The sequence below is a fragment of the Drosophila ficusphila genome, unplaced genomic scaffold, assembly GCF_018152265.1.
Source record: "Drosophila ficusphila isolate 14025-0441.05 unplaced genomic scaffold, ASM1815226v1 contig_791, whole genome shotgun sequence".
Taxonomy (NCBI): domain Eukaryota; kingdom Metazoa; phylum Arthropoda; class Insecta; order Diptera; family Drosophilidae; genus Drosophila; species Drosophila ficusphila.
Genome location: NW_025064737.1, coordinates 572,613 through 595,223, shown reverse-complemented (window position 1 = coordinate 595,223; position 22,611 = coordinate 572,613). Strand labels below are relative to the sequence as shown.

Genomic DNA, 22,611 nt, shown 5'->3' with positions numbered 1-22,611 from the left:
TAAATTTTGGCACAGATGGCTTGGTTAACTTTGAGGCTCGGTTTTTCTGCTTAAAACTGTGATAAGTAAAAAAACACACAAAATTTAATCATATATTTTTATTAATCAAGAACACAACCAATTATGTTTCAATAGTTTTACATTTTTTAGTAAGCTTTAAAAATTCAAAACTCATCTAATTCAATACTACCTAAGTGGTGACATTGATCAGACCTGGTATCTTGTCACTGAAAGAATCTTTATGATTTAGGTACTTAGTAAGGTATATGAACTCTGGAATGTGAAATCAGCTCAATTTCTTTACACCATGAGATCAGGCTTTCTCATTCGACAACTTTTTTTTCATCAGAATATAAAATACAGTTGGTTCAGTTTTAAACCTCAAACAGCTGGCCAATAGGCCTAGAAAATCAAACCCCGTTGTCTAGTTTCAAAAAAATAATCACGAAATTATACTCGTTCATGCAATTAAGTTCATTTCCCTAGAAATTTATATAAAAAAAAGATGTTTTGCACACCGAGGGGAAGCTCTAGCGAAGGTCCTTTGTGCCACTCCACTCCGAGATCTGAAAGAAACGAGACTCGATACGAAACCAGACCGATTGCCAATCTCCCAGTGAGCGTTTATGGATGGTATCGTGTGCTGATTTTCAGCAGCGATCGCCGGGAGTCTATAAGCCGAGTGATGCGGCGTCTGCGAAGAGTTTTGATCCCGCTTAAATTGTATCCCCGCTACAAACACTCCGGCGGAGAAGATGATGCGGCTGAGGACTCCGGCGCTTTTTATACATTCTACGTGGAGAGTTACAAGGTGGCGAATGCCTTGTTTCGCCTCGGCAGGCTGGATAGCCGGGTTAAGCTGAGGGTCAACGACCGGATGCCACAACTTCGGGTTAACTCGGCTCACAGAAGCGTACTGAAGGATGTGATCCTCTCCAGATACGATCAAGATCACCGCAGCTTGGATCTGACTCTCTTCCACAACGACGAATCCTTGCGTGGGGAGTTCTTCGCCCTGGCCGATCCCCACCTCATGAGCACGATCCTCGGAATTGTGGAGCGTGAGATGCCAGAACTGGAGCGTCTGATCTTGGACCGCAATCACCTGAGTAACCTGTGGTCCTTCGATCGCGTGGAGGAGCGTTTCTGGCGACTGCAGTGCGTCTCCCTGAGAAACAACGATATTGAAAGCCTTGACTCCCTGCGGGTTTTCCAAAATCTGGCCCTCGTGGAGTTTTACCTCGAGAGGAATCTGCTGCCCGCTGGTTACGAAAGAGAAGTTCACATAATTTGGCCAAGTCTCCAGGTTCTTAACGAAGTTCATCTAAGAAGCGGTGAAAGGTTTCGTGAACTGGTGGAAAGACTTTATCGGCTTACTGGCTGTGATCGAGTTCGGTGCAGAAAACTACTTGTTCAGACCAATGGAAACTTTATTCAGGCGGCTTCTATTTTTCGTAAAAGGAATGGTTGTGGAGCCTTTCCCAGCAGGCAAATTTTTTTGACTGATTACTCAGTTATAAGTTTTATGTACTCCATTTAATTGTTGTTTTGTTGGTGAATTCTATTAAAATGTTTTTGAGTTGCTGTTAAACATTTTGTTTTAGATTTTGTGGTCAAGCCAAAAAGCTTTCTTAAAACTTCATTCCCAGCTTAGAATCCCCGAGCAAGAGCTCTCGAAAGTGTGAAGTTAGTTCGCTCAGGGTCTTGGCTTTTTAACACAGTTGAGCGCTGGTTTCTTAGGCCACTCCAATTAGGTAATTCGCCTGTTAACCCAAATGTAATGTCCTTACTCGAAACCAAGAAAAGTTTCCTTTTTTCGGTGACTTTCTGGCATATAACTTTTTACTTTTTACTTTTCACTTTGTGTTTTGTCCATGGTCGAAGCGAAAAGCTCAAAAGGTGAAACGTTTGCCACTGCAGTTGTTGTCGTTGTTTTGTTTCCCGAGTGCAAAATGAGTTACAAATTATTAAAAGAGACGTGGACACAACGCCTACGCACCGGCAACAGTTTTCCACGCCGACCGCAGCCAAAGAAAAGTACACTTAAAAAAAAGAAAATGGGCTTAAATTCATTGAAAAAAGATGTGACATATGTGTTAAATATAAAAATCTACTCAAATGACAAATACTTACTTAATTTTTAAGCGGACTTTAAATAAACAAATAAAAAATAAATTAAAATAATTAAAAGTAAAAAATGTTAATTATGTATTTAGAAATACTTTCAATTATTTCACGCAGAGTGTGGTAGTTTAATGTCAAAAATTGTTACTATTAATCTGGTATTCGACTTTTGTTTATCCCAAATCTAGTATCTTTTCAAATAAGTAATGCAGTAAAACAACGCATTTCTTGTTGTGTAACAGCAAGAGCGAAAATGAGAATGAAAAAAGTAATGGAAACAAGAAGTGGTTACGCTGCTGCTGTGTTGGCCCAAACGGAAGTTGCGCTGATGGCCGGGCTTTGGCTTTGGCCAACTTCAAGATGCTGCTCCCGGGGCACGGGCCACTCGCTTTTCACTTTCTTGGCACTTTATTTTAATTTCTGAGGCGTTCCAAAGTTTCCTCTCTTGGTTTTTTCCAACACTTTCGTGCGACCCGTAGTTAGTTGCGGCTAAGTAGAAATTACTTCAACTTGCGGCTTGCACGCTCACTATTTTTAGGTCAACCAGTGGGGACTCTCCCACAATCTTTCTTTCGAAAAGGTATAGTCTATTACTTTTCGTAAAACCTGACATTTAACTTTGCCTGCAATGAAAGTTCTTTAAAATTTCCTTAATTATTTTCTTTTTAATCCAAAAATGTTTTGATTAGTTTTGCCGCTTGTAAACCTAAGCAACAATTTTTTTAAACCAGTTTAATAATCGAACAAAAAATTACAAAGCTTCAATGTAAAGATTTTTAATTTATTTATATAATTGAACAAAAAACACGCTAAATAAAATTTACAACTATATACTTCTTTTCTGTTTTTAAAAGAGAAACCACCATTCTAAAGTCTCTGAAATGACGTGGTTATCACTAAGCTCGTAAGTTGGCAAATTGTTTCCCTACTTTACCCATGTCAACATTTTTTTCTTCTTCCATATGTTTCATCTCTTGAAAGATGCCTAATAAAAAAATAAAACTTAAACTTATCATTCAGCTGTGTTTTACAAGTTAAAATATAATTCTTGCATTGTTTCTATAAAAATGTTGACAATTTTATCAGGAATACCACATTATTTTCTGTTACCTTAAAATCATGCTGCTTCCCAAGAACTCTTCATATTATTAAAAAGAAAATAAATTAAATTTGTTGTTAGGTTTGCTGATCCAAATATATTTTTAGTTTTCGTAAAAAGATATGTTCAAACTTTGTCATATAAAGTGCATTCGTGAAACTTTAACCAAACTATGGTTTTGGTTACCTCACCTGAATGCCTGCTTTTTCGAAGAAAACATGTTAAACTTTAACTAAGGCTAAAAATGGCAAAACGACACAGGCATTCGTATAACTAAGCGGTAAAACTTCAAAAAGTTAAAGTTGATGAAGAGGCAGGTGGGAATCACAATCAATCACAATCAAAATCTTAACGAAACATTCCAAACTATTATTTATATAAGTATTATCATTATTAATAATCTATATTATTTAATATTAATAACAACTACTAAAAATGATTAAAGATATTTTTAAAACATAGAAAATCAGAATCACTATCCTGCAATTTCTCCTTTAAGAGTATTGATTTTTGCTGCCTTTTTGCTTCTCATTCAAATAAATCTTGAGAGCCATATGAAAGCGATGAGTTCGGGAAATGACAGAATGCAGAGTGCATAAATACAATTTATGTATGCAAGTTTTGTGTTTTTCTTTATCCGCTCCTCTTACTTTTTTCCAATCACCCGCTCTGAATTTTTTCGCTTTTTTGGCTGACAACTGGGGGCGTGGCACGAGCCATAAAGCTAACAAATTGCTGACACAACATATGAATGACAATATATCAGCTGTGGAACAAACCAGCTGAGTGGCTTTTGCTGAATAACGTATTATTTAAGGATGCCACAAATTAAAAGTTAAATGCCTTGATAAAAAGCTTGCCGATTAAATAAGCTGTCGACTTTAAATTCGTAAACCGTTTGTTTGCGTACATCGGGTTCTCTATAACCCACTTAAACCCTTCATCATTTTTAGCATTAATTATCTCTTCAGTTTGGAGTGCTCGTTCAAGTGGGATTTATAAATAAAAAACCGCAAAGCAGCAAACTTAAAGCCTTGATAAACACAAGCAGCAAAATAAATACATGCGAGCGAATTGGGTCAAGCGGAAAAATTCATTTCCGTTTTAGCCAATCCGAAAAGGGTGACCGAAAGAGATAGGAAAAATTATGCAACATTTTTATTGAGTTTTGGCCAAGGCCACCGCCCCCGTTCGCAAAATATATGTGTTCTTTATTGTCAATAGTATTTTTCCAGGACCAGGGAAGGAGCATCTTGGCTAAAACAGCGAGAGCTCTCCAGCATGCTGTGCAATTAATCAAGCTGACACTTCTTCCGTCGACAGATCATGGCCATCTTAATACTCGAATTTGAGGGTATAGAATGGCGTTTGGCATTTGACATCCGTTCCTCCTGCAACAAATCCAATGAATGAGAAATTGCTCGGAGGTGTATACACACACATTTGGCTGAATAGCGAAAACCCAACCCATATAGTTTCGATTTGCCACATTGAGCAACGGACTCCTGACAGACCGAATGTTGTTCAATATGCGAGGTTTGACTTTGTGGCCCGTGGAAACAAAAAGCAGGAAGTGGCATTGTGGCTGTGAAATTCGGTTGGTTTGGGTTTCCATGTGTGCGTATCCCTATTTTGGCGGTTAGGTGGAGTTCAGGCCCCACTGCATTTGACAGGTGGTTTATTCCTAGCGGGGGACTAAAGCGTCCAACTGTCACCTTGGCGATACAATTGTTGGTTGATAATCAGACATGCTACTTCTGCTCATTACCATTATTAAATTTTATAATATAATATTTGCCTAGCATTGTCTTAATTAGCACAAAACAAAGAAGAAAGGTTACCGCATGTACCACATTTCAATGAAATCACAAAGTAAAACATTTTTAAGCAACTAATGTAAATAACAATTTACTTGCCAGCTGATCAATCAATAACGATTACAGCGATTTGTCAAGAGTGCCCCTAAATGGCGTAAAAGTCAGCCAACACTTAAGTTTAAGGAAACTAAACTTACTAGCAACTTTTGTAATTGATTGCAGAAAACTTGTTTGGCGCTTATTGGGTTCTTAAGGAATATGAAAAATAAAAATAGAGTACAACATAATATAGGAAATAAATATCTATTTAAACCGCAGATGAAAAGGGAATCAAGACCGTCAAAAATAAATTAAAAACGGGGCATGTGAATCAGTTTCTTCAGCTTTAAGCAGCTTCTGCTGAAAAAGAAAAGAAAAACGACTAAACTTGTATTTCTATTTACAAATTTTCAGCGTAAAAGGCTCGAATGGGAAATGCAAACACTGTCAATCTGGAGAAACCCCAACCAGTGCGTATTCGTAATTCGCAAGTCCATGTGAGCTTATAACAGAGATTTTCCGGGAAAGCCTACTTGTGAAGAGGAAGAAAGGAAATGAATTACATCAAGCGTTTTAAATAGACACGCTTCTGATGGGGAAATAGAAATAAATGGGATTGGAAATAAATCAAAATTTATAAGACGGAAATGGGAAAAGGCGTCCTCCCTTTGAAACTCTTAGGCACTTCAAATTGAATCTTTAACTAATTACATCAAATTGATTCGTTTTGAATTGGGATGTGTCGGTTTTGCCGAAAAAAGTCTTCTTTGTTGTTCAATTGCGGATGATTCCCGCCTGTCTGCCTGCTTCTGAACAGAAAATGAGTGCTGTAAGCTTACACCTATGTGGAAAATGTTGAAAACTTGGAAAAAAGGCAGCTAGGCGTTAAACCGTTAGCTGCTAGATTGAGCCGAGCAGCTGCTGGCGACAACTTGCAACAGTTGCCACAAGAAAAAACCACGCCGAGCTCAGTTTGCTGATACCATTATCCTTCTATGCGGGGAAATAAATTCAAAAAAATTTTGGGGTTGATATTTGTAATTTGGTTTAAAAAATTGGGTTACAGATTTAAAAATTTGTTAACAATGTACATATATAATATAATGTATATTTATAATGTTTTAATATTAAATAAAATGCTGTGCTGAGTTATCCATTTTCGATCAATTAGGAAACATTTTTACAAGAATTTGTTTTCGAGATCTTTTGTCTTAAAATAACAAAAAAATATTTAATTTTTACATCTTTTTAAAGATGCTATATACTTTTGGCTGGAAGAGTTATATTGTGGGGAATACGATTTTAAGTCCACCAGTTGATTCAAGAACCTTTCTTTTTGAGGTGATGGTAATAAGATAACTATAAATCAAACACATCTACACTTTTCTTGCAGTGCACGCTCGGGTACGCGTCACCGCTTTGCATACATATGCATTGTGGTTAAGCAATTTGCAGCAAACGAAATGAAAGTGCTAAGCGCATTGGCCGTCACTTTTTTCCCGCCTTTCCCTTTGCGAGTGTGTAAGTGTGTGTGTGTGAGTGTGAATGCGGCAGGTGCGATACGGTAAAGCTGTCACATAGCTGCAGGTCTCGTTGTGTGTGTGAGCCCGTGTGTGTGTTTTTTTTTCATGCAACTCCAGCGCTGCGGCTTGCGCTAAATTTCATAATTTTTGCGAGCGTCTGGTGCTGGCGGTTCTTGTCTGGTGTCTCTGTCTCCCAGTCACGTGTCATTCGTATCGCGCCATAAACAAACCCAACTTGCCCCACTCCCTTCCCTCCCCTTTCCACCCCCTGCAGCCCCTCCGTTGGCATGGAGCACCGTTTGTTATCCCGACCGGCGGCTCCCGTCGCCTCAATTCGATTTATTTTTATGGGGCTTTCCTTGTGCACTTCTGCATTGGGGATACTTTTTGCGGAGCGCGGCTCAACCCTCGCACTTGTTAACTGAAAATACTTTCTCATGCGTAAAATGCATGACAAGCGAAGCAGACACAGACGTTGACGCATTGAAAAGGGGGTGGCGAAGACATGTCCCCCTGCCTCCCAAAGGTTATCAACTTTAGGCACCACATTGGGGCACAGAAAAAAATCACATTCAAAATTTCAGCGCATCCACTGGTGCCTTTAAGGTGGTTTATCTTTAGCCGAAGTAGTTAGTTTCTGTTGTTATTAAGATTTGTTATAATTTCAAACTTTTTTAAAACACTTAAATTTGAGTTCATAGAGTTGTATGGCTTAGATTTCATTAACGGAATTAACAATATACTTTACAGATGTAGTTGAACTATTTTTTAGAACACATATACTTAATTTGATAAGATAGAATTATTTAGAAATAAAATTAATAACACAATACTTCGACGACTCAACTCTGACCTTCTACATAGTTAAACTAAGAGAGAAGTAGATATTTTCAATCAATTATTAAGATTTGTTCATAAATTTTAACAATTCCTCAGAGCATTTAAATTTGATTTTAAATATCATATATTTACAAAGATAAAAATGACATTAATCATTTCTGCAATTCTAGTCTTGCCTCCTAAATGGGTTATCTTTAAGAAGAGTGTGTATTTTTGATTTATTCCCAAATATCAAACTATCTTCTAAATCATTACAACTTAAATTTTTTCTTACAGAAATAACAATATAAATGATAGAAATAGCTTATATTCTAACCTTAAACACAACCCAACTCAACTCTTTACAGCTGACTTAATTGGGGATAGCAGCGAAAAAGAAATCATTCAATTAAGTATGCAATCGAAGAACACCAAAAGTGGAAAACAAAGACCAATTGGCGGGCCAATATCAATTGGGTAAATATTCAGAGGAAAAACTGCAAACACAATCGAAACTTTACCGCAGCTGAAATATTTAAATGGTCGAGGAAGAGCGAAAAAATATGCATAAAATAAACAAGATAAAGTTGCATCCGCCAGTTATAAACAATAATTAAAAGGATCCCTTGCTCGGCGGTCATAACATTTCGGTTGAGTCGGCCTCTTTGGGGTAATCACTCCCCATGGCCACGTAATTACGGTTGGAATTCATTAACCCATCACCCCGTTGGCTGCTGATAAGGCTGTTGAAAAGTTATTTCCTCCTTTGGCGTTGTATTCATTCAGCGGAAACAGAATTGTTAAGCTGAAGCAAAGGGAGGTGCAAAACGTATGTAATTCCCCATTCTCAGGCTTTCTGATTTTGGGTCTAAAATCAGGCATTGAACACCAAACAATTATTTGGGTAAAAGTAGAGAGGTGGGCTGCACTCAGAAAGGTTTTGTGTTTTTGATGCAACATCTGCACTCTCTAAACCCTATTGTATTAAACTACATTTACTAGGAAGGGAAACAAATCTAGTGTTACGACAACTAAATACCTGAACATGGCGAATATTATTATTCTTTTGTTGAGTGCTGTGGATATGAAAATATTTTGTATACATTTATAAGTTGTACTCTAAGCAGATTTTATAAAATATTGAAAAGCAACATACGAAACCAATATTATACATTGTATTTTAATGCAATATTACTTTGTAGTTCACTTCACTTTCAGGTCTCCACATTCCTGTTAAACTAGTACGCTCTGCAACACCAAAGACCCACTAAATGTGAAATGGGGCCGCACTCGTCGAGCTTGTAAGTAGCCACTGGAGGGCCTGGTAAAAGAAATGTGAAATTTTCAAGCGCCGGGCGAGCAAAGAGAAATGGAAAAGGCGTTGAATATTCAGCAGGATCTGTCCGATCCGGCTTCGAAAATGGCCCAGAAGCCTTCCCCGAGCTGAGAGGCTGGCTAACAAATGCTCGGCTGGACAATGTCGTGGGCGGACCAAGAGTTTATCGCTGCCCAAGTTTTATGTTAACACTGGCCACAACAAGACCAATGGCAATAGCAATGGCAATGGCAATGGCAAAGGCAGAGGCAGAGGCAGAAAAAGTGGCAGCAGCTGCTTGACTCCTTTTTTCGGACACTTTTTGTCTGCTTAGCTCCCCAAAGTGCCACAAATATGGAGCCAAAGTGTGGACTCTGCGAGAGCCAACTCCCTCGCCTGATAAGTAAATGAATGTGCTACACTTTGGGGCGCGGCGCAGTTTGCTGGATTTTCAATCATCAAGTAAGGGAAAGCCAGCCATGAGGGTGTTATTAATGTTGCGTTATCAGCAGGCCAACCCCCAAGCCGTAAAATGCATCGTTTCTTCAATGCACTTGGAAAAAGGTCTTATAGAATGAGCTGCTTATGAATTGTTATATATATTTTTATAAAGTTTGATCAAATATAACTAGTTTGGACTTCCTTTTTATTAAAGTGATAAGCTGACTTAAAAATGAAGTCAGGCTTGTCATTAGCATCGAGCGGTTTAGAAAAGGTTAACCGACATAAAAGTGAAAACGATGCATTTATTTTTGGTACAACCATTTTTAGTTTGCATTTCTTATCCGTACATTGTGGCGCTTCGTGGAATTCCCTGTGCCTTTTGCCAGTGCCTCCGCCGCAAAATGCACAGCCGGAGCAGCAAGAGCCAACAAGCAACAACCGGCGACCGACAACCAACAACCAACAGCCAACACGCGGCAGCTGGAGGAGCTGAGAGCTGGAGGAGCTGGAGGAGATTCGGCCATGAGGATGCAGATTCCCGCAGCCGCTCCATGTTGGCTGCATAAAAACCCAGAAATTAGCATAATTTCAGGCACTCGGGCTGCGATGGCGCAACACTTGCGACCGCAGATAAGGCGCAAAATGAACGCAGCGCGTCTTCTGTGCATGTGTTTGTGTTTGCGGGAGCCAGTATGTGTGTGGAAGTGGGTGGTGGGTATGTGTGTGTGTGAGGAATCCACATGCACGCGTGTTCATCGCTTGTTATTTCGGGAGCGTTGTGTAAAACTTGCGGCATATGTGAACGCCACAGCACTCTGCCACGAATTCCGTACTTCCTGGCAGTTCTCCAATAAGTTTTAGGGTAAATCTATTTTAAGTTAGATTCTTAAGCAAATATTTTTAATAAAATTGTTTGAATGCGGGTAACTTAAATTGTTATGCTATAAATATATTTTTAAACAAATTAATTGGACTACTGCATAAATAAACTTACGTTACGAATTTATTTATTTATTTATTAAGCACTCGAAATGGTGTAAAGTATCCTTAGATATAATATTTTTAATATAAATAAAAGACAGCTCCAAAAAGCGCATTTAACATTCGACTCCCCAACTTTTGTGTTTGCTTTCAAGTTCCCTGCTGCGCCCCAAACAACGCCACTATACTGGCGCATACGATTTCCATAAATGCACAACAGCGGCGAATTGCGTGGCAGAAGATCTTGGACAAGAAAAGTAACCTGCGGCACAGAGAGACTTTCCGAAAAGGTTTTCCCAGTGGGCCACCAAATGGGGCAACTGCATATGCAAAAGCTCACACTGGGCAGGGAAAACCTCGTCTAGATTGGAAATGACTTTTTATTATCGATCGTTGGGGAAACGAAACTAGTGCAGGTGGACCACCTCGTTGAAGGCCAGTCGGAGTGCCTCCTTGAGACCCAGTCCGTACAACGTGCCGTAGATTAGTCTCAAGTCCAGGGGACTGAGATCCAACTTCAGGGAGGAGGATCTCGAAAAGTGGTGATGGCGATGCCGGAGACCCAAGTACTGCTGGAAGTGCAACTGAGCCCGCGTCCAGTGGCATCGATCCGAGAACAACCTCCTCTCCTCAGCCCCCTCCTCACTTCCGTTGAGGAAACCAAGGCAGTTTCCCAACATCGGTAGGTAGAAGTCCCGTCGCAATTGCCTCCGCAGGTTGAAGTCCGATTCAAAGGCGTAACCAAATCCGGAAGCAGGTCCTCCAAAGTTGCTTCTTAACCGGTTGTAGAAGGCCAAACTCCTTTGTAGGCTCATTTTGCGAAGGAGATTGGCCCGGCGATGCGTTGGATTTCGAGACCTTCTATCCGCTGATCGATCCGTGGATGTTCGCTGGTTGTGTGGCCCTTGTGGACGACCTTGTCGAGAACGTTGCACGTGCAGACCATCACCGATCAGAGTGGTTTCCTCCACGCGGGATTCACCTCGTCTGCTCCATATCGTAGGAGCTCCATTCCTGGTTTCTTCAATGCCGCTGGTGGTCGCGGACATGTTCGATAGTCTGATTCGGAGAAAGGCCTTGCAACGCTTTACAACACAAATAATTTTGGAAGGGACCGCCTTGAGTGTCCCCCAATTGCCAACTGGGTTTAGTAACTAACCCATTCTAATACCCTTGCAATTGGTATTATAATTTTAGTTCAAGGCAGGGGAAATGCAGTTAGAAAGAAGCTACCGAATCCATCAGGTTTATATATATATGCTGTATTTTTATTTTGCTATAGCGGGTAGAATAAAAACCGCAGTTTTTTTTCTTTCGAATTTCTATTGGGTTTTCTAAACATTTTCAGATACTTCGGTTATTTAGTTAAATGTATAATCATATTTTCATCGGAAAATTTGACCAAATTTATGTTGAGTGTTCAAGGTGCGATAACGAGTGTTATACCTTGTTAAAACGATTTACCGTTTAATTTAGAATATTACTATACAAATAAACAAATTCATAACCGATAACCTTCGCTCAGTTTGAACAGCAAGGCCGCCGACTTTGATTACAACATTTGTGCGGTGATTGAGCTCTTATTCCCCCGGTACTGCAATCAACGGTTGCGGCATATGCGATATCTTGGATTACTGGTTCGTATTGAAATTCATAGCACTGATTAAGCGTTTCGACTGTCATTCCAGCCGGCAGCTCTAATTCGACCCCTTCCGGATTCTGGTGCTGCTGATGCTGCTACTCGAATTGCAACCCATTTACATGCCGCCCGGATGCCACAAGCCCCTTCTGAAGGTCCCTTCCACACCCGAGAATTCCCCCAACTGCGTCATCGAGCTGAACCACTGCCACTCACACACACATACACACAAACACACGTGAAGTGGCTGCCTTCATAATTCAGCGAGGAAACTGCAAAAGTCTACTGGCAAAATAAATGATGAAAATCAGTTCCCCAGACATTCCACTGGCATTCTATTGCTGGCATACAATAAACAATTTGCCTGCTGATTTCCAGCATGAATTGAGATGTCAGCAGTCTGCACTCGAGCCGAGCAACCATTAATAATTGACTTGGCCCAGTCACACGGGGCGTATGGGTAACATGGCTGGCAAAATCACTTTGATTGGCCACGGCCACGCCCCTTTCGGTCACCATTTATTCCAAGGCACTTGACACTAATTAAAATCCCCTAGTTGGCTAATTTAAATGCTGCCAAGTCAGGGATACTTTTATTTAGCAGCTGCAGTGCCTCAATTACCCGTGCATGTTGGCATATATTAACTGCTTCCCTTATCCCCATGGCAATGGAGCTCGTATAAGTGTGTTTGCTAGCGGGCACTGCTAACTTGGTCAATTGTCGTTGGAGAAATGCATTTCTGTTTCGCCTTTCTCCTTTGCGGAATTCGTTTGGCATCTGCCGTCAGTTTGGAAAGCTTTGACAGAACAAGGGAAACACAGTGCGGAACTTTTCTGTCAGGTATAAAGTTAATACCTCACATCAATTCCTTTTAATTTTCCAAGATTTCCTTACATTTTTTTTAGTTTAAAAGTCTCGCTTTAAAAAAATTTAATATATTTTTTCTAGGTCCAGAAATGTGTAACAATTTAACCTATTTAAATTCGTTTTTGAAATATTTATATTTTTATTTTTTCTGCTTTATTTATAAAAAGGTGACCAATTTAAACTCTAGTCCAGGACTTTTTTTGGATAAGGCTTCAGGGGATCTGAAGGCCATTTCGCTTTCCGCAACAGGGTCCACAAGGTGCGCAAGGACCACAACAAGGTCCACAGCTGGTTCCACAACAGGGTCCACAGCAAGGACCACAGCAAGGTCCGCAACAAGGTCCGCAACAAGGTCCGCAACAAGGTCCACCAGGCATACAACCCATGATTATTTTTAAGCCTAATGAATAAAATGTTGAATATCACACACTTTTTAAAAGTATACCAATTTACTTACAAGAAGCGGAAAATAAAAACTTTGGACTAGAGTTAAAATTTAGTGTGTTTGGGCCGAACGGAAAACAAAAACTGATTGTGCTCAGTGGGGATTGTGTACAGGTAAGAAGAAAATTGATTCACAGCCAACTAAACTTGAATTTTTGAAACTTAAGCTGAAAATAAAAAGATTAAGGCTTGAAGCAAAATTCGTATTATTTGGGTCCAAAGTCTGCAGACTCACCGCTGCATTGAGTCCAAAGTCCTGAGAGCCATTATTTCCCGCCTTCCCGCCTTCCTTATTATTAATTTTCGTTTAAGTACTTACCTGGAAAACCGAAATTTTGAAAGAGATCAGAAAGTTAATAACTTGCCCTTTGCTACTAAGACATAACTTTCTATACTTTTGCTTTAAAAGAACCCACTTTATAAGTATGTCTAAAATAAGAAAGCGATCAGCAATTGTTTGCCTTAAATTTATTTTCAATCAGGCGTTAAAAGAACAAATTTTGTTTTTAATAACCAATGGGTTTTGGATGCGGAACCCAAGGTTCTACCGGCCCTACTTTTTTTCCATTTGAGGGGATAGCGATGCCCAGTAAAGCGAAAATAACCAAACACAGAAGCTTCATGATTGCAGTTGCTGAAGGCTGGCTGTTTAACAGATTATATAGTAGCCACCATGCAAGTGCGGCGAATCCATTCGGTACGCCTTAAATTCAAAGATTTGACGCATCGAATTTGATCATCAATCGATGATGTTGATCATATATACTTTATGGGGTCTGGAATGTCGCCTTCACTGCGTTACAAACTTCTGACTAAAATTATAATACCCAATGCTCTGCAAGGGTATAATAAGGGTGACCAGTTGTTTAAATATCCCCATTCTGCTAGCAATCCTAGTTCCTCAACTTTCTTCACACTACTGTGAGGGTTTGCCTTGAGAAATTGGGGAGAAAAAATATTTGTATTTCTGTCTCATCAAATCTTCTAAAAAATAATTTTAATAAGCTAACGTGTTTTTTAAAACAAAAGATACATAGCAATTCTTTACAGTAAAATATCTCAAATCCGCACCGAATCTTCTTCTTCTTTTTTTGGTATAATATCTTATTCTGTTGTCTTTTATATAACCAAAATATTTTGTTATTAATTTTCATTTAAGTACTTACCCATAAACCGAAATTTTTCAAAATGTTCAGAACATTGTTAAGTTGCCCTTTACTATTAAAACGAAACTTTTGATATTTTCTGCTTAAATAAAACACACTTTATTAGTCATTCTAATATTAAAACGATCAGGCATTGTTTGTTTTATTTTATTATCCCCACCGCGGCGTCGATCTAAATTTGGGCATTGCATTTGAGGGGCTCGTGATTCCCAGTACAGCGAATATAACCAAACACAGAAGCTTCATGATTGCAGATGCTGAAGGATGGCTGTTGAACAGATGATATAGTAGCCTCCATGCAAGTGCGGCGAATCCCTTAGGTACGCTTTAAATTCAAAGATTTGACGCATCGAATTTGATATTCTACAAAACCTTACCACGTTATCTGTCATAAGTGAAAATGAAGGTGACCCGTGGTTTGAGTATCCCCATTCGCTAGCAATCCTAGTTCCTCAACTTTATCCAGCCTCTGAGAACGCTACGTTGGTGTTGACCCTTGAGAAATCGGGGTGAAAAATATTTTTATTTCTTGTTCATCAAATCTTAAAAAAAAAATTTTTTTATAAGATCACATCAAATTATCTTCTTCTTCCTATCCTTTTGTGTAGAAAATCTTATTTCGCTGACTTTTATATATTGAAAATACCTTATTATTAATTTTCGTTTAAGTACTTACCTAGAAACCCGAAATTTTGAAAAAGATCAGAAAGTTAATAACTTGCCCTTTGCTACTAATACATAACTTTCTATACTTTTGCTTTAAAAGAACCCACTTTATAAGAAAGTCTAAAATAAATAAATTAACTTCATTAAGATCGGACGACTATATCATAACTTAATAACTGCAAAAGTATACTATAGAAGCTTGGGCGAACCGAAGCCAGCTTCCTTGCTCGTTTTTATTGTCATATCTCACAAACTAATTCAAAGATAATTGACCCAAATAAGTGACGTTCTTTGATCTCGAATTTTATTTTGATATTGAATTTGGGGCTGCCAAGCACATTGCAGAACGAATCGGGGGAAAAAGATTGTGCTTCATTTTTGTTACTAATGTTTTATCTTAGCTTATTATTTGTGGCTGTCGAGTGCAAGGTGTTGTAGGATCCGGAAGCAACAAATAGGTTTCGAGGTGCATTTAGCACCAACAGCCTCCACAGCACGTGCCAAAGGGACCGCAGCACGGCCCACAAGGTCGGCAAGGCCCGCAGCAGGATCCACAAGGGCTACAACAAGGTCGGCAAGGGCCACAGCAGGGTCTGCACGGGCCACAGCAGGGTCCACAGGGGCCGCAGCACGGTCCACAAGGTCCGCAACACATGGTTAACACGTACGGATCTAAACAAAAACCGATGATATTACTTTAAAAAAATGTTATTAAAAATTGTTATTTTTGTACTAACTTGAAGCCGAACAAACAATAATTTAAGACAAAACAAGAAGTTTAGAAGTAGTCGAGACAAAGGCCGAGAATGGAATGGCTAGAAATCGGAAACCTCATGTGAGTATCGGTTTGGCAGAAAAAGACAAATTTCCACAGCCAGCTTTAAACCTGAAATGTAAGCCTCCAACATGCTTCCCATATCTAAAACGGTTCTATCACTTAAAAAACCATAAGGGTTTCCTTAAAGAACCTTAAGGACTCTCTACCCATGCGGCTTGCCTTGCTTCAAATTTGATGTATCCCACTTTTATAAAAAGCATTAAAAGACGCGTCGATTTAGCTCCCTCTACGATAATAAATACGGTTATGTTAACCTTCGATGGCCACAATTAACTTTTTAAGAAAATCATAAAAAATTGACACAAATATATAAACAAGTTCTTGGTATGAACGAGAGGGTCAGAAGACTGAATACACATCCATATACAGTTGATGTTGCCTCATTAAACCTTGCATAGCAAAGAGTATTTCAGTCAGTCTGTCTGTTTCTATATTAACTAGTCTCTCAGTTTAACGATCGGTGGACTAGCAGGTAGAGCGCTGGTCTCCGAACCGGAAGGCCTATGTTCGATTCCCAGGCTTTCCGAGAAAAAGAAACTGTCTCTTTTTCCAAATCTCCATCATTTCTATGCTCTAACAATATTAAGAAATTTCGACTCCCCTGACCCGCACACCCCCTCGTCCACGTTACTATGGACACGATAATAAAACTTTAGCCACTCCTTGATGGCGCTAGGTGGCAACCCCACCTCTAGGATAAGTCGCTTCTGGCTAATCACTAGTACGATCGAAAACACCAATGATTAATGAATCCTCTACAAGTTGTAGAGGAGGTTCTATGCTCCCGGGTGGAGCGAGGAAGGTATATTTTTTTTTTTGGCTATCTTGCTGAAACTTTGGCAAAATTTGTGTAAAGATTGCACGCAGTGTATAAGTTGGAACGGGCCGAATTGGGCGACTATATCAGATAACTTCCATACGAGAGATTGAAAAAAAAAATGTTACTCCATTGTTTTTGATCATATCGACTTGATTTCTTTCAGATGGTGTTTTTAACTACTATCGATTTTCGAATTAAATTTTATCAAAGTCGGATAACTCTATCATATAGCTGCCGTAGAAAAGATCGAAAATTATTTATATGTATAAAAAATTAAAATGACCATGATTTTTACAACGTCGAGTTTTTACCTACCCTAGAATCGAGAAAAAAGTTTCATAGAAATTGGACAATTATATCATAAAGCTGCTATAGGAAAGATTGAAAAATCTATATAGAATTAACAGAAATATAGTATTTTCTAATGACTCATGGATTTCGAATTAAATTTCATAAAAATCGGACGGAGATATCATATACCTGTCATTTGTACAATCATCGAAAATATAAAAACTTAATAGAAAATTCTGAATAACTTCGATGTTGTTTTGCCTTAATGTATTTTGTTCGACATATTTGATGGCTGCAATGGTATATAAGCTTCGGCTCGCCGAAGCTATCTTCCTTTCTTGTTTTATTCAAACATTTACCATTTGTAGATATCTAAAGATAGCATTCATTTGTCTTAATATAAATATATTAATCACTATGAAAACTGCCGAGGTAAAGTGGATAAATCATTTATGTGGACAATTAATATTCAAATACAGTTTCACCGCCAACTATTAAATTACCCCTTAAGCAAATAAAAAGCAATTTTTGTATTTTAATTTATTTTATTGGTCCACGCTTAGGAAGGAGTTTGCTCTGCGTGTGGTCTCAAGTCACTTTCTGTGGTTCCCAGGAAGTAGGTGTTCGATCATTTTGTTGCTTAGCACCCGCAGAAAGGACCACAGGGACTACAGCAAGGTCCACAAGGCCCACAGCAAGGTCCACAAGGCCCACATCCTCCGCAGGGTCCGCAACAAGGTCCGCAGGGCCCACAACAGGATCCACAGGGGCTACAGCAGGACCCGCAAGGGCCACAGGGTCCGCAGGGGCCGCAAGGACCGCCGCACGGACTGCAAGGTCCACAGAATCCGAGGGGTCCACAACACATGATGAGTCCGTAAAGATCTAAAACCTTCCTTTAAACAAAACTTGCCAGCTTATCATTTTACTATAACTTACTTTGAACCTAACAAAAATACAACTTGAGACAACCAAACAATTTTGATGTTTACAGGCCGAAAGTCTAAACTAGAGTGACGATAACGAATATCAGATATTGGTAGTTGAATTTGACAACAGAAAACGTAATCCACGGCTAACTTGATCAACAGTTTTCAGTTCAGTTTTCAACTTTACATCAACGCCAAAATGGAGTATGCTACTTGCAATATGCAACATGCAACGTGCAACTTGCAACATGTGACATTTAACAATCAACACACAAAATTCACAAAATAAAATTTGCATAAAACAATGAAGTAGGTCTTATGCAACGAATAAATTATTATAGTAAATGCTTGTATTATAACTTGTAGTAATTAGTAATGAGTTAAAATGTAAGGAAGCATGTGTGGCAGCAACCATCGACTGGATACCGTGTACTTCGTTACCATCTTCTTGGATACCGAGTTCAAAGAGCAGACAAGTAGAGGTGGAGAAACATCGATGTTCACGGACATCGATGTTTTCGATGTTTTTGGCGAAAAACATCGATGTTTCATCGATGTTTAAATAAAAAAATTAGCAGTTTGTTTTGGACTTCTTTTGGTAATTTTTTATGCTTAAAAATAAAATTAAAATTTGTATCCATTTTATTATTAAATTTTAAATAAAGAAAAACTGTTCGCTGGCTGCTCCTACAAAAAAATAAACTGTATCAATGCCAATTCAATGCAAAAGCAAAAATGCATGCAATGTGCATGTGCAACAGAAACGCATATAACTATACATATGTATATATGAATGTATTTATGTAAATACAAAAAAATTCTGATATTTAATACTTACTTTTCAAAAGTCTGTCCATGATTTATTTCCACCACTCACTCCACTAAAATTAAATGATATTTGTACTTACAATGTGTCAATCTTCCCTTTTGCGCCTTAGATATTAGAGATGGAAAAACATCGATGTTGCCCCGATAAACATCGATGTTGCCGATGTTTCAAAAACATCGATGTCATCGATGTTGCCATCGATGTTTCTCCACCTCTACAGACAAGGTAAGTGGCAATTTTGCCAGCCAGTTTATTGAACTAATTATTTATACATATAACTGATTTGTTAAATTCCAATTTTGTGGTGTGTGTTTTAATAAGCTTTTTTTTGTTAAGTACAATTTTGGAATGAAAAATGTTTTCTTACATTAAATCGGTTTTTTAGTTCAGACAGCAAAGAAAAATGCTTCATAGGTTGGTGAGCGTCAAAGTAAGCGTTGAATTTTTCTTAAATTTTCCATCGCTGCATATCTACCAACAGAATCTGCCGAAAATGCCTGTATCGTAAAAAAACAATATGATCACATTAGCTGCGAATTTTCGAATGACTGCTGTCAAAAGTAATTTCGACTTGCTCAGACCGATTTTCTTCAGTCCTCCATTTGATCTCCCACAGTGAGCACACCTAACTCCTTTCGGTTGTCAAGGTTTTATTTCGATTCCGTTTGTAAAAATTTCTAAAAACTCCAAAATCATGTATATGTACGTTAATCCAAATTACGTCTTGGTGGGGGTAAGTATACGGATCAAAAGGTGTCGTCTCCAGGAATCGGTTTAACACATTTATTTTAGGGCCCCTGTTGCGGCGGCTGTGGTCCCTGCGGTGGGTGTGGCCCATGCTGCGGTCCTTGCGGCGGATGCGGTCCTTGCGGAGGATGTGGACCTTGCTGCGGCGGCCTCACCAGCTTTTGCGGTTGCGGTCCTTGCTGCTAAGCCACATGGCAGGGAATCAGAATGGAACTCTTGACGCTGCCGATTAAAAATCGAAAATTAAAATGTGTGGGAGACAAAAAAAAAATATTTTTATTTCTGAGACAAGACTACATTAAAATCTTTTAAGAAATCGTAGAAGAATTGCGCAGGTTGATCGTGGTAGCTCGAGCTTTCGTGCTTTATTTCTTTCCTGCTTTTTTAAGACACAAAATTGGTCTTCTACATTCATCTCATTGATATTTCCCTTATTCTCCGACTTCAGTTCAAAGAGATACAGATCCTAGTAGCTTTATAAAAGTAATTTATTTTACAGGCAGTATTTCAAAAGTAATGAAACTTTATTTTCTCGAAATCAATCACGTCGCAGCTTCGCATGGGGCATCGAGTAGATCAGCTTATTCCAAAAGTTAGGGTGGCTCCTCTCCAGATAGGTGTTGAACACCATGTAGGCCCTCAACTCACTGTCCAGGCTGTCGAAGTCTTTCACGTCCGGATAAAGGACGACGATGAGGCGCTTGCACCGATCCTGGGAAGTGGCGTGTAGGGCGAGGCGAAACTCGAGTCGACCCCAAGTGGACTTCATGAAGTTGTCTGTCATCAGGATTATAATGCGCCGGGAGTCCCTGACAGATCGCCCTATACAGTCGGGAATGGATTCCCCTGCCAGCCAATCGCGCAGGTAGAAACAGAGCGAGAATCTGGGTCTTCCGAGCTCCAGCTTCTCCACGAACTCCTCCACCAGAGGCTCGTCCTTGTGGGTGAAGGCCAAAAACGCGTCAAACTTCTTTGCCTGGTCCAGTTCCCTTCTGGCGGCCAAACTCAAACAGACATCGTGCTCGTAGAACCAAACCAGAAGAGGCTGTCTGAAGCAAATCATAAAGTTGATCACCAAAATCAGGACTGCAAGGGAGATCGCCAAAGCCAAGTAGTATGCGATGCCCGATGGACATACAATATCCGGATCTATCGATACGAGCTTCTCCCCGCTGGCGCAGATTATCTCGGTAAAGTCTATAATATGTGACGAGACACTCTTCATGAAGTTCAGATTTTCCATATCATTGCAAGAACAAGACCAGGGATTGTCGAGCAAGAGAAGACTTAAGGTGGATCCATTCTGAAATAAAGATCGGAGTTTCGGGGTTAGCTCGCTAATGTTGTTGTTTCTCAAATCCACATATGTCACTGCTGTGGACAGTTTGGGTATCTGTGAAAGTCCTTCTCCTCTACAATCAACTATGAAAGAAGACCATGTTGAGTTATCCATGCAGCAGATGCAACCATCCGGACAATCTGATCTAGGTATTTGGCATCGACTCAGGATGACATTGTATTCTAGTGGCTCAAAGTCCCTCAGAAAGGAAAGGATCGATTTAGACTTACAGTCACAACTCCAAGGGTTCCCTGAAAGTTCAATTTTAGCGTAGTCTTTGATTTCTTTTAGGTAAAGAACTACTTTGTCGTCTAGTGTCTTCAAACTATTGTTTCGTAGGTCCAGATAACTGATATTTTCAGATAGCATTTCAATGGTTATTTCAGAGATATTATTTGTGGATAAATCCAGTTCGATGTTATTCGAGATTTCTTGAGCCTGGGAACGATTTGGTGCAATTATATCTGGGAAGTTGTGTATAAATTTGTTCTTGCAGTCTATTTTTAAATTTTGAGTGGTACGTTTATGGCAGCATTCACATTTATAGGGACAGGCTGCCGCCATTTGATGATAATAAAAAAGCTCATATTCGTCGTTAATAAATTTTAATTGTTGATGCAACCACTCCATAGACTTATAGATGCTCATGATCTTTTCGAAGTCGTTTAGTTTTTGTAGCATACTTGTCACCAACTGATCTTCATTTATCAAGAAGTATTTTTGCTTTCGTACGCCAAGCCTCAGAAAGTGTTGACCTAAGAATTTTACAAATCCTTCAGGTGAATTTGGTAATAACTTTCTAAATATAGGACGGAGCTCAACTTTTCTTAACCGTATTATCGATTTAAGATGCTTAAATAACTGTAATAAAGGGTCGTCATCGCAATAAACAATCCATTGGTTGCCTCTTTGTTTAAGGATGAACACATTTTTTATATATTCGATTAGTTCTCTGTCCATTTTGACTATTTTATTAAAGCTGATATCTAGAAAGTCCAGTTTACTAGGTAGATTGTTGATACTCAGGCTGGTTAACATATTCCTGGAAACATCAAGCTTTGTTAACGCATTGTAACCGGCTAATGTGTAATTAGGCAATTGTAGGAGATTGTTGTTGTTAAATATTAGTTTTACACTTCCGATTATGGAAATGGGTAAAGGCGGAATATGTGAGAGTCCCCTGTTGCTACAGTTAATACTGAGTTCTAAATCATCGTATATAAATCGACAGGTGCAAACATCAGGACACTTTACTCCATTGATTCCGTAAACAAAATTACACATTTTTTGTTGACATGCTAAAGCTGACATATTGCCAAAGGGTATAGAATATCTGACATTAACTAACTTTAGCTTAGGAAAATTTGAGAAATATTTTATGTCCACCGTATCGCCAATATCAAGCTCCAGATGCTGAAGGCTCTTTTGAAGAGTGCTGGAAAGATAAATTATAAATTTGAAACAATAGTTAATAAAATATTATGCACATCCGATCTAAAAAAATTATGGAGCAACGAATTTAATCTTTTTATTACATGTCGGCGTAGAAAAACATTTTTGGACGTTTTTTTATTTTGTTAGACGGAATAACGAGAGATTTACCTCAAAAATGTCCAATTTCGAATCGTACATTTGGAGAAAATCAGCTTTCGTAAATTAACCAAAGCAGCAAATGTTTTATTGTTTACATTTTGGATTTCGAACCCAGTAAAAGTGAGAGATGTTACATTGTTTTTTCCATCAAAAATATTTTCGTTCATGATAAGAACTTGATTTTCTGAGTCATCAATTTTATCAATTATAATTTCCGTCAGATTGTTTGTCGTGCCTCTTATATAAGTAAATATTTCGTTAAGCTCAACGGAACTTTGAAC

General features: G+C 38.9%; 5 protein-coding genes and 3 long non-coding RNA genes across 8 annotated transcripts; 3 read left to right on the top strand and 5 right to left on the bottom strand.

The window, feature by feature from the left end:
* Positions 1 to 397: 397 nt before the first annotated feature.
* Positions 398 to 1,591, top strand: LOC108093533. Its single transcript, XM_017193627.2, has one exon. It carries the CDS (start codon positions 506 to 508, stop codon positions 1,538 to 1,540), a length of 1,035 nt encoding a protein of 344 aa, XP_017049116.2. The 5' UTR covers positions 398 to 505; the 3' UTR covers positions 1,541 to 1,591.
* Positions 1,592 to 10,523: 8,932 nt separating this feature from the next.
* On the bottom strand, positions 10,524 to 11,313 carry LOC108093532. The gene has a single exon (XM_017193625.2). It carries the CDS (start codon positions 11,208 to 11,210, stop codon positions 10,569 to 10,571), a length of 642 nt encoding a protein of 213 aa, XP_017049114.1. The 5' UTR covers positions 11,211 to 11,313; the 3' UTR covers positions 10,524 to 10,568.
* An 81-nt stretch (positions 11,314 to 11,394) lies between these two features.
* Positions 11,395 to 12,059, top strand: LOC108093522. The gene is made up of 3 exons (XM_017193614.1): positions 11,395 to 11,586; positions 11,687 to 11,798; positions 11,850 to 12,059. Exons 1-3 carry the CDS (start codon positions 11,531 to 11,533, stop codon positions 12,057 to 12,059), a joined length of 378 nt encoding a protein of 125 aa, XP_017049103.1. The 5' UTR covers positions 11,395 to 11,530.
* Positions 12,060 to 12,783: 724 nt separating this feature from the next.
* LOC108093535 lies at positions 12,784 to 13,362 on the bottom strand. The gene is made up of 3 exons (XR_001771500.1): positions 13,348 to 13,362; positions 13,126 to 13,279; positions 12,784 to 13,068 (listed from the first exon to the last, which is right to left on the bottom strand). It is a non-coding gene; the product is annotated as an uncharacterized LOC108093535 (long non-coding RNA).
* A 1,396-nt stretch (positions 13,363 to 14,758) lies between these two features.
* LOC108093534 lies at positions 14,759 to 15,807 on the bottom strand. Its single transcript, XR_001771499.2, has 3 exons — positions 15,682 to 15,807; positions 14,955 to 15,616; positions 14,759 to 14,773 (listed from the first exon to the last, which is right to left on the bottom strand). It is a non-coding gene; the product is annotated as an uncharacterized LOC108093534 (long non-coding RNA).
* A 1,611-nt stretch (positions 15,808 to 17,418) lies between these two features.
* On the bottom strand, positions 17,419 to 17,778 carry LOC108093523 (the record flags this gene model as incomplete). The annotated part of the gene is made up of 1 exon (XM_017193616.2): positions 17,419 to 17,778. A coding segment is annotated over one exon (297 nt), but the record flags the coding sequence as incomplete, so codon positions are not given.
* A 1,407-nt stretch (positions 17,779 to 19,185) lies between these two features.
* Positions 19,186 to 19,669, top strand: LOC108093539. The gene is made up of 2 exons (XR_001771501.2): positions 19,186 to 19,384; positions 19,444 to 19,669. It is a non-coding gene; the product is annotated as an uncharacterized LOC108093539 (long non-coding RNA).
* Positions 19,670 to 19,936: 267 nt separating this feature from the next.
* On the bottom strand, positions 19,937 to 22,292 carry LOC108093524 (protein toll). The gene is made up of 3 exons (XM_017193617.1): positions 22,273 to 22,292; positions 21,722 to 22,172; positions 19,937 to 21,094 (listed from the first exon to the last, which is right to left on the bottom strand). The coding sequence occupies exons 1-3, from the start codon at positions 22,290 to 22,292 to the stop codon at positions 19,937 to 19,939; spliced, it is 1,629 nt and encodes a 542-aa protein (XP_017049106.1).
* Between the last annotated feature and the right edge of the window lie 319 nt (positions 22,293 to 22,611).

Coding starts and splice junctions, on each gene's coding strand:
- LOC108093532 (XM_017193625.2), bottom strand. CDS start 11,210: ATGTCCGCGACCACCAGCGGCATTGAAGAAACCAGGAATGGAGCTCCT.
- LOC108093524 (XM_017193617.1), bottom strand. CDS start 22,292: ATGTTTTTCTACGCCGACAT. Junction 22,173..22,272: donor ATGTTTTTCTACGCCGACAT/GTAATAAAAAGA, acceptor TTATCTTTCCAG/CACTCTTCAAAAGAGCCTTC. Junction 21,095..21,721: donor GTAAACTGGACTTTCTAGAT/ATCAGCTTTAAT, acceptor ATGCTATCTGAA/AATATCAGTTATCTGGACCT.
- LOC108093533 (XM_017193627.2), top strand. CDS start 506: ATGTTTTGCACACCGAGGGGAAGCTCTAGCGAAGGTCCTTTGTGCCAC.
- LOC108093522 (XM_017193614.1), top strand. CDS start 11,531: ATGTATAATCATATTTTCATCGGAAAATTTGACCAAATTTATGTTGAG. Junction 11,587..11,686: donor ATTTATGTTGAGTGTTCAAG/GTGCGATAACGA, acceptor ACCTTCGCTCAG/TTTGAACAGCAAGGCCGCCG. Junction 11,799..11,849: donor TGCGATATCTTGGATTACTG/GTTCGTATTGAA, acceptor CTGTCATTCCAG/CCGGCAGCTCTAATTCGACC.